This window comes from Chanodichthys erythropterus, chromosome 21, assembly GCF_024489055.1.
Source record: "Chanodichthys erythropterus isolate Z2021 chromosome 21, ASM2448905v1, whole genome shotgun sequence".
Lineage (NCBI taxonomy): Eukaryota > Metazoa > Chordata > Actinopteri > Cypriniformes > Xenocyprididae > Chanodichthys > Chanodichthys erythropterus.
Genome location: NC_090241.1, coordinates 23419918 through 23430546, shown reverse-complemented (window position 1 = coordinate 23430546; position 10629 = coordinate 23419918). Strand labels below are relative to the sequence as shown.

The window sequence follows — 10629 nt, the reverse complement described above, 5'->3', positions numbered from 1 at the left end:
GGCTGAACCACTGTAGTCACATGAACTGTTTTAAATATGTCTTAGCTTTCTGGGGATTTGAATGTGTTAATTATCTTGCTGGCAATGGAAGCCTCACTGAGCCATCGGATTTTATTAAACGCATCTTAATTTGTGTTCCGAAGATGAACAAAGATCTTGAGTAATTAATGACATAATTTTCATTTTTGGGTGAACTAACCCTTTAATGATAAACTTCTGCTTTTACACTGTTTGATATAAAATAATGTAAAGTTAATAAGCGTAATTTCGGGAGGAGTACGCCCATCTAATCTTACAATTAATACCAAGGTAAAAAAACAGTATCTTACCTCTTCCTGTTGTTAGTTCTTTTGGCATCCCTCCTCCTCCCCTTCTCCTCCTTTTGTACTAATTTTGCCTGTTATTGGGGGCAATCGGAGCTTGAGTAGGATATTCTTTCCGAGCCCCTCTATAGCAGACAGCAAGCCAAATCTGTTTACCACTTACGCTAACATTATATGGGCACACAAACTCGTGAAATAGGCTACTTATTCAAGTTTGCATCTGCTGCAGGTCTGGATAGAAGTTTTCAATGTTAATTGATAGAATTAACCAATGTTGTGTGCAACCTTATAGGGTTAGGTAGTTTTGAAAAGACTTACAGTGCAATTATTTTTGTTAGAAATGTTGATTTATGCATAATAATGCAAAGAGACAAGCCACCATTGCATGATTTCTGTTTTGCGATACATTTTCATGTTCCCTTGATATGTGTTAACATACTTTATTAAACCCACAATTTTTATGTAAAACATATTGGTAAGTGTTGTTGCAATATCACAATTGTATTGGTGTGTAAATTAGTTTCCAGTTTTTTTTACATGTTCCTAGAGTACCATGAAAAACTGGCAATTTGTTAAGAAATATTTTCTTCTTCATTCTCTTATCAAGTTATTCTCTTATTAGGTTCGGTTGACTGTGACAGTTAACAGTGATATCTATATTAGCAAAAAGTTACAGAGCTCAGAAGTTACAGCATAACAGTGATGTATCAGTAAACCCAAAACACCTCAATTCAAGCCATTTTCTAGTTTACGGCTGTTACGGATGTGAGCCTGATAACGACTCGAATGAATAATACAATTTAGATCTTGCAGCTCGAGTACGCTACTATTTGTATCATAAATATCCCATTCATAAATAGCTAAGTATAGGCTAATATTATTTTCATGACAAGCACATAATGTTCAAACTCACCCTGACAAAGTACATTCTCTCAGCAGCCTAACCCCGCCCCTCTTGCTCGCGAACAGCCAATGAGGAGTGGAGGAGGCTTGTCTCTGAAATAAATTGGATATTTTCATGGTGTGTATGGGAACCGTCGAGTTTGAGCATCCGACATACGCGCAGTTGCACAGAGTGGACCTCTGGAGTCTACATTTACATAGTGCTTCTTGGGCACCGGGTTAAGTTAATACATCGAGGAGAAACGGTAGACTTTAATCGCGTCAGTCGTTAATGGTTATGGGATTGCTTCAGCGTAACTTCCAATTCATAAGAGAGCTGTCTACTTGGAGAGAGAAGAGTGAAGACAGAGCGACCGCTTCTCCTCGCGATAGTTTTTTTCTTCTGTTCACCCGGATTATACGGCACAAGACGTTGGAAATATACACGATAGTGGAAGCAGAGAGTTGGATGCTGGGTTGCCAGGGCTCTTCTCGCATCGCGATGGTGTTTAAAACAAGTTGAACTGAGCCAAATCTTTAAAGGTCACCCTCAACAATTTCCCTATGCTTTGCGTTTACAATCATTTGCCTCTAATAGTAAAACTGTAGAGGTTGTTGACTTCAGTGGTTGAAACATCGGACAACTGGACAAGGTAAACTTACTATAACTATAATAATTAATTTTTCTACAAGTATAATAATTAATCTACAAGTATAATTATAATGAAATATTTAAAATAATATATATATATGTATATATATATATATATATATATATATATATATATATATATATATATTATTATTTTTTTTTATTTTTTTTTAAATAATAATTGAAAATACTCATTACAAGCATAATATTAACATAATCCTATTATTTGCAATATAGAAATGCATGTGACTTAATTTTATTGATGAAAAGAATATTTCTAAAACCCAGTTTGGATGGAAAATGGCAATGACAATGTATGTGCCTGTGTAAGGAAATATATTTGAATAGCTTAATTCTATTTTTATAGGCTAAGTTAAGTCAGGGGTTTTCAATCTTAAAAGACCCAGGGACCCCCCCAGCCAGATTCTCAGACAACCCAGGGACCCCCGCCTTTAAGAAGCTAGATTTTCTTGGTAGCACTTCATAAAGGCTTTTATTAAAAAATAAAAACTACCATTACTACACTATTTATTGCTTAAAAGAACGATAGTAAAAAAGTTCAAATGAGATAATAATTAAAAACGTCAGAAGAATTTACACTTTATATGTCTAAATCTTCTCCACACACCTCCTAGACTTTAGGTACCCCAGACTGAAGATCCAAGATCTTTAACTGTCTTTACAGCTGTGTTTGAAAAAAAAATAATGTCAGGAAACAGTTAGTATACTTGAATTCACTTTATTGTCTTTGTTGTTTCAGAAGGCAAGGAAAGTTCGGAGAGAATGTCGAGTCGCAGGGTGAAGCATGAGCTGCCAGTGTACTGATTTTAGACTGGCGTATCTGATGAGTCTATGGGTGTGTGTTGTACTAAGCCTTCACTGCTGGGTTCTAGCCCCTGTGGCAGCCTCCCATGATGCCGCTGGTCCATTTGGGTGGCTCCTTTCAGATAAAGGGCCTTTTCATCACTCACAGGAATTTGCAGAATTTGTGGAGCGTTATCAACAGGGCTTCACAACCAAGTACAAGATTTACAGGTGAGTTGGATAATTACTTCTGTTATTTATTGCCAGTGATGTGTAGAATGTGTTGGACTTAATGATATGCCAAATATATGGTGCTTTTTCGTTTGTACACAAAAAGTTAACGAAACATAAATGGAGGCTGGCTCATTTTGCTGGTGTGCAAACTTTCAAATGGAATAGAATAGAAAAGAACCTTCCACATGCAAAGTGCCACATGGTTGGACTAGTGGAAAACGCTGATGTAGATACAGCTAAGCAATATAAATCAGAGTATTTAAATATATATATTACTGATATGTTGGGTAAACATTGTGTGCACAAGAGGAGTTTTTAAGCAACATGGCTGCTGTTTTCAAGTTTAAAGTCTAGTTCGAAACTTTTAATGCCAGATTATTAGTTGCAGCTGATGTGAGGTGAGGTGTTGAGGGAAGTTGTGCTGAGTTAGAGCTGAGGATTAGATGAAGTGATAAACAGCCCAAAAGGGGAGGAGAGAAAAGCGGGAAAAGAGTTGGCTGAACTGAACCTGACTGACACGCTCATTTGGCAGGGCTGTTGGACCACGCTGCCAGGCGCAGATGGAGATGGCAACATTGGGGTTAGTCAGACGCTCTCTCCTCAACATACGTGTGTATCTGTGAATGCTCCACTGGCTTTATTTTTTGCTAGAGACAGACTATAGGAGTCAACAAAAGTACAGTTGTGCTTTCTCAATGTCAGATCTCCCCCTGCTGGTGGAAACCGGCAGCTTGTGTGTGTGTGTGTGTGTGTGTGTGTGTGTGTGTGTGTGTGTGTGTGTGAGAGTGCGTTTCTAGGTACATAATTTTACTTCGCATGCTAGGCAGGGCTCCTAGCCCAACATCCCTTGTGCCTGAATGACTTTTAAGTACCTTGCTCTCACAGTGGCGTTGCAGAGAGGGACAAGTTTGCATCTGCTACAGATCTGAGTTGAGAGAGAATCAATTCTGCTTCCTGGCCTCTTAACACTCTTTTCCTTGTATGAGACATTTGAGGAAAGATAATGATGTGTGACATTGGAACAGTTTATAAGCTTAAATGTGTGTGTGTGCATGTGTCAGACATTCTGTCATCTTTTCTTTGAAAACAGAAATGCAGTGTGTCAAAAATTTGAGTAGAAAGAATTTTCTCTTTTAGAAATTGCTAGTAGATTTCACAAATAATTACAAAGAAATGACAAGTAACACTTGATTAAACATGAAATTTTTAAGTAGAAAGACTGAAATAGTATTTCCGATAATGTTTGTTTTATTGACAACTTTTTTTTTTTTTACAGTCCATCTGCAGTTTGTTTGCCTCTGTGGAAACACACCTAGGTTGTTACGAATTCATAACTCGCTTGTGGTAACATAGGTAGGTGTGCGGTGACATAGATTGAAGGTAAATTTGTGTCAGATATTATATTCTCATTCTCCCCATTTACCTTCCGCCAAAGGTTGAACAGGGCCCAAGGGTACAGTAAAAACTTAGTAGTGTCTATCCTTCCTGTCAGATGCATGAAAGGGATCTCATAAAACACCAGACATATGCTTCCTGACAAGTGTATGATGGGAGGGTTCTGCACGGGAGGATGGGTGGGTGAGGCGGACAAGCCGATGGCAGTGGAAAAGGTTGCCGGAGCACATATACGTGCTCGCTTGTTCCTCCCGGAGATGCTAATAGCGAAGCTCCCCGAGCACAAGGTGACAGCAATTGTCGGCTTAGCCAGAGCTGTGTGAGCAACAATGAGGATAAGCAGTAATTCTCCCACGCAAACACTGTCTTGCTGAAGTTTTCCTGCACTCTGGAATGGAACTTAAAGTCGACAGAGTCTGACATTTTAGAATTAGACAGGACATGTGTACTTTGAGCCCTTTACTGGAATTAAAAGTATTAGGATTTAAATACATCTTACTTGTACATTACAAAAAAACAACAGAGATATTCTGAGACTTTACAATGTATGGCTGTGTTTAAAGATTTCTAAATGAGTCCCTGATATTTAAATCAAATATCTTAAAATAAAACATTTGTGTTGATGGTGGTGCACCACTTTATTACCTTTTGCTTAATTAGTTAGTCATTACTTCAGTATACAAGCCTGTAAAGGCTATATGTGGATGTAAACAAAAGAAGTTCATTTTTTTTAAAGCTAATTAAGGGACTTAATTAAATTGTAAGTTAAATTGTAAAATCCATAAGGTTAGGTTTAACATGTTTTAATGTAATTAATCTTAATTTAAAGGAAGATTTGTAAAAATCTAAAAATTAAAAACATAAATAACCATAGCACATACCCAGACTGCTGCTTTTTCCAGCACAGGGTAAAGCTTAGAATGAGGACGATGTTGAATAAATCAAGATTTCAAATTAAGAAAGCTTTTGAAAGGGTTTAAGTGGAATAAATATAATTGAATTATCATGCATTCCTAAACATGTAAAAGTCATAAGTGTTATTAATGCCTGAAGCATTAGAGGTCTATTAGCCTCTGGAATCTTCTGCGTTCAAATAGCTTTAGATGGAAAATGTTTAGCCTAACGACAATAATGTCTGAACGTTCTCCATAAAAGCCTCAGATCATTGATTGCTCAATTAGTGGTTCTACATTGTGCTATTTTAGAAGGATATTTAACTTAATGCCATCGTGTGTGTGCTGTGTACAGGACATTAATGACAGCTGGGTTCTGTAGAAATTCTTTGAACCACTCTTATCAAACGAATATCTCTGTGTTGTCCTGAAAATCAAACTGGAGCAAAGACTGTGATGCTCACCGGTGTGGAATTTCAAATTAAACACATGAAGGGCTTCCGGCATTGAATACTTGACAAGTTTTTTTTCTTTTTTTCTTTTTCATTTGTGGAATGAAATGGTTGCATTGCACACCTCCTTTATACCGTTGGATTTATTTTGCCCTCATTATATATTTTTTTAATTTCACCAGTTATATGTTACCAAGTAAGTTGAATATGCTGTTAAAATAACAGTCCTTTATTGGCACCGATGGTTCCATGAAGAACCTTTAACATCCAGGGAAACTTTCTACTTTCTTTAGATTATTTAAATGTTCTGCACTCTAAGGAAAAAATTGTTATTTTTAACAACTATTCACTGAACGGTTCTTTGGGTAATTAAAAATTATTCTTCTATGGCATCACTGTAAAAACTTCATCTTCTCTTCATCTTAATTTCATTCCAAAAGCATGATTATGAGTGTGATATTGCTTTTATATAAAAGTTATTTAAACAAGAAGTTAATTTTGAATGACTCACATTTTAGACATTCACTAAACACGAGCAGAACGCATTTTTATGTAAATCATTCGAAAGCCATTCTTTTCGGTTTCGTGAAAATGTTATATTTTCTAAATGTTAGTTGGTACAAAATAAATTTTACACATGCTCCCTACCATGTGTAAATTGTGCGTAAAACATTTAAACGTTCTGTGTTCTTTTTGCACTATGCATTTTGATGCACTATGTACCATAATAATAGTTTGATTGCCCTGTCTTTTTGCCCTTGTCGTTTTTTTTTTTTTTTTTTTTTTTTTTTTAGCTAAAAGCTGAAAACTGACAGTTGAAAACTGTTCCACTTTTGGTAAAACGGAGCGCTGTCACTGTCACTTTTTACCTAGCTGTCCAATCACAGTGGAGGAGGGGTGGGACAAATACCTCAACAGCTGAAAAACAATGAAGAAGTTAATATTTCTGGTTACTGCAATTTTTATATTAATTAATATTCTTCAAAATGAGATGCTAGTTACACATTACTGCCTGGCATATTCCGTATCATCTAGGGCTGGACGATATGACCTAAAATCAAAATCTCGATTAACTGAACATTTTACCTCGATTACGATTAATGAACGATTAATATTATTATTTTTGCCTTCATAGTTCACTTACAAGGTTTGTACTGTAAATATGCTTGACTATTAAAGGTATATTTCTCCTAATGAAAGAGTGGTCCGACATAACAGCTCACTTTCAGTAGCATTTCTTACAGATTTCTGCTCATTGAAAATCAGATACAGATAAATTAGCACAGTACCAGACAGTACATTTATTTGAATGCATTAATGAGAGAACGACTGCGTGTGTTAATTAGTCATACCATCTCTCTATTAATTGTGAAGCTGTGGGTTGTAAGTAGTTACTTCAAAAGTAGAACATATATATGCTATAACTTTTAAGTTTCTAAGCTACACAATGCCACAATGCATCAGCGCAGTAGCTCGATATAATGATACACATCCGATGGTATAAAAAAAGGACACATACGACAGACAAAGTTTAGTTAAGACGCAAATGGAAAAAGTTATCCCACTTCAGGGCTCGCCGCTCGCACGCTATCTGTGTGTGTTGACTGTGTGTTTGAGTTCGCCTTCATGTTGCTTCCATGCCACTGACTGGATCGGGGAGACACGTGACTACACACATGGAAGTATGTTTTTAAAGGGGAAAGTATTAACAGGATTGAAAAACCGAAATAACTGACAAATTATGCCGATTAGAGGTTCTGAATTTCGGTTTTGAATACTTTTCAATAAATCGTCCAGCCCTAGTATCATCAAAGCAACTATAGCATCTCAGCTGGAAAAGCTGCGCCTCCAAAGCGCTCTTAAATGCCACCAGCTGGCCATTTTCAGAAGAGTGTCTGGCATATTTTTTAGCTGGTTAAAAATTCTTTGGAGGACACACATTAATTGAATATTTAGTGTTAAGCATATGGCCATTTAGTCTCTTTAGCATTTATACATTATACTGGAGCCAAACCTGAGAAGGGAGTCCAGAGTCCACGATATTTGCGTAGTTGTAATTCATAGGTGGGGATTATGCTGAGAATGAGTGTGCACGTGAATTTACTCATATTTACGAAAGTTTCATGAATGAGGCCCAATATGGCCAGTTATTTTTGCATCACCAAGGGAAGTAGTTCTAAAAGTAATCAAATCAGCTAACAACTTAGATCAATATTGGGTGAATTATGGTAATCTAGAACATTGTTTGCAGTTTTGACCTTTACAATTTACTTCCATTGCCACGCCCAAAACAAATAGGGCATTATTACATGACAGCCCAGCTAGAATATGCTAAAGCTAACTGATTGTAAGCAAGAAATGTAGACAACAGAAATTGGTTTTCTCAGAATACCCTAATTCACCCTATATAAGAGAATGAGAGAAGGTGGGTGGGAGTGAGTGAGAGAGAGAGATCGACAGAAGGAGAGGGAGAGAGAGATATCAGGCTAGTAGCGTCAGGCCCTAGCTAATCGTCTCATTATTTATGTTTCAAGACATGTATATCCCCTGAGTATGCTTGCACTTGCATTGGAAACACAATCAAGGACAAAACACCTACTGGCTGCTCGGTCATTGCTATGGTCGATTGTTTTCCTAGTTCAGTTTATCAGGGCCAGAGCTCGACTAAGAGAGATGAGCTGTTGGACTTCCCTTATGGGAGTTGAATGATGGAATCGCACAGAGGTGCGTATGTTAAGTCATATCTCACAACTGACAGGAGAGATGATGACTGGGGCTATGATGGCTCAATATTTCAGTATGAAGAAATACTCTTTGAATAAATAGCAAATGTCCTTTGTTAACCAATTAGCTCTAATTTTAGGTCCAGAAAGTTTCTTAAAGCCCTAAATGACTCATGCCGTGGAATGAGTTGAGGCCCTAATGAGCGTGTTTACATCAGATTAATGTTAGCATGAAGAAGTGTTTGATAAACACAACTAATGAGGTGTAGCCTCAGCTCTCAATTTGCTTCAGGTTAGTCTCGAATTGAAAATCAAGTTAAGACCATGATATAAACACAGCTGGTAGTTGGCAATAAAGGGCGTTTTATTGAAAAATATTTTAAAAAATGTTATTTGACTTGAAGGTGCCGAACAACAAAATAATTAAATGAATTATTAGAATCTCATACATATTTTTAAAAGGTCATGAGACAGGAAGACACTTTATTTTTAATATCAGCAGTTTATAATATACACACTGTTTAAAAGTTTGGGGTCAATAAGTTTTGTTGTTGTTGTTGTGAAAGAAGTAATACTTTTATTTAGCAATGATGAATTTAGCAAAAGACATCTATTTCAAGTAAATGTTATTATTTTGATTGTTTCCACAAAATATTTGGCAGCTGTTTTCAACATTGGTATTAAGAAATGTTACTTGAGCACTAAATCAGCATATTAGAATGAATTCTTGTGGATCATGTGACAATGAAAACTGGAGTAATGGCTGCTGAAAATTCAGTTTTGCAGTCACAGGAAGAAATTGCATTTTAAAATATATTGAAATAGAAAAAAGTTATTTTAAATTTTAATAATATTTCACAATATTATTTTTACAGTATTTTTGATCAAATAAATGCAGAGTAGGTGGCCATAAGAGACTTATTTTAAAAGCATTAAAAAATGAGTAACACTTTACAATAAGGTTTCAGTATTTAACATTAACTAAGAATGAACATTATGTCTACAGCATTTATTAATCTCAGTTAATGTTAATTTCAACATTTACTTGTACATATTTAAAAGTAAAAAAATTATTTGTTAACACATACTTAGTTAATGCACTGTGAACTAACATGGACAATCAATGAACAGCTGTATTTTAATGTTTACAAAGATGAATAAATACTGTAACAAATGTATTGCTCATTCTTAGTTCATGTTAATTAATACATTAACTAATGTTAATAAATGAGACCTTATTCTAAAGTGTTACCAAAAAATCTTACAGAATCTTCTGTCAGCAGCAGTACCTCTCAATTCTACTCATGAGAACACATGGCTATTACCCTTTAACTTTAGCACTTGATCCACCAATGTCATTCATAATCGATTGTTGCAAGAAGTGTGCATCTACATGGCTTTCTCCATGAATGCTGACAGACCACCAGGCTTTCAATCAGAGACTGACACCTTTTGACACGTTTTTCTGTGCAGAAAGCATTTATTACGTGAGTTTCTAGATTTATGGACTGTTTGAGTTGCAGCCTGACTCTGATAGTCATGGACACAAATGTGAGTGTGTTAAATGATTAAACCACTTATAGTATAGTATATTTGTCAGAATAACAGCCTCAAAAGTTATTAAAACTGCAAAATAACATGTAAATATATTTGTAAATGATCTGTGTAATGAATTTCAAGCTTACAGAATATTACTAGTCAAAAGTTTGGGGTAGGTAAGATTTTTTTTAAAAAAATGTTTTTGAAAGAAATGTCTTATTCTTACCAGGCTTGCAATTATTTGATCAAAAATACAGTAAAACAGTAATATTTTGAAATATACAATTTTAAAATAACTGTTTTCTATTTTAATATATTTGTCAAATATTCCTGTGATGGCAAAGCAGAATTTTCAGCAGCCATAAGTCAGTGTCACATGATCCTTCAGAAATCATTCTAATATGCTGATTTGGTGCTCAAGAAACGTTTTGTTAATATAATCAATGCTGAAAACAGTGCTATTTTTTTGTGGAAACCGATAAATTTTTTTCAGGACTTTTTAAAGAATAGAATTTTCAATTTTCTCAGCATTTTTAATCAAAATATTTTGTAGCATTATAATAAATTTACTGTCACTTTTGATCAATTTAATGCATCCTTACTGAATAAAAATATTATTTTAAAAAATAAAAAAATCTTACTGCCCCCAAACTTATGTACATTAGTGTATCTGTATCTGTATTTTGTTGCATGCAGTTATGAATATAAGCGTGCATTTTTGAGAACCTTTGA

General features: G+C 35.3%; 1 protein-coding gene across 2 annotated transcripts in view; it reads left to right on the top strand.

Annotated features, from left to right (window-relative positions):
* Positions 1-1510: 1510 nt before the first annotated feature.
* Positions 1511-10629, top strand: part of brinp3a.1 (bone morphogenetic protein/retinoic acid inducible neural-specific 3a, tandem duplicate 1) — a 34291-nt gene continuing 25172 nt past the window's right edge. The window contains exons 1-2 of one of the 2 annotated variants that reach the window (XM_067373536.1): positions 1511-1858; positions 2621-2892. In XM_067373536.1, coding sequence (XP_067229637.1) covers positions 2663-2892 — 230 coding nt within the window. In that variant the 5' untranslated portion in view covers positions 1511-1858; positions 2621-2662. Of the gene's footprint in view, positions 1859-2617; positions 2893-10629 lie in introns of both variants that reach the window. The other variant, XM_067373535.1, reaches the window with a different exon arrangement.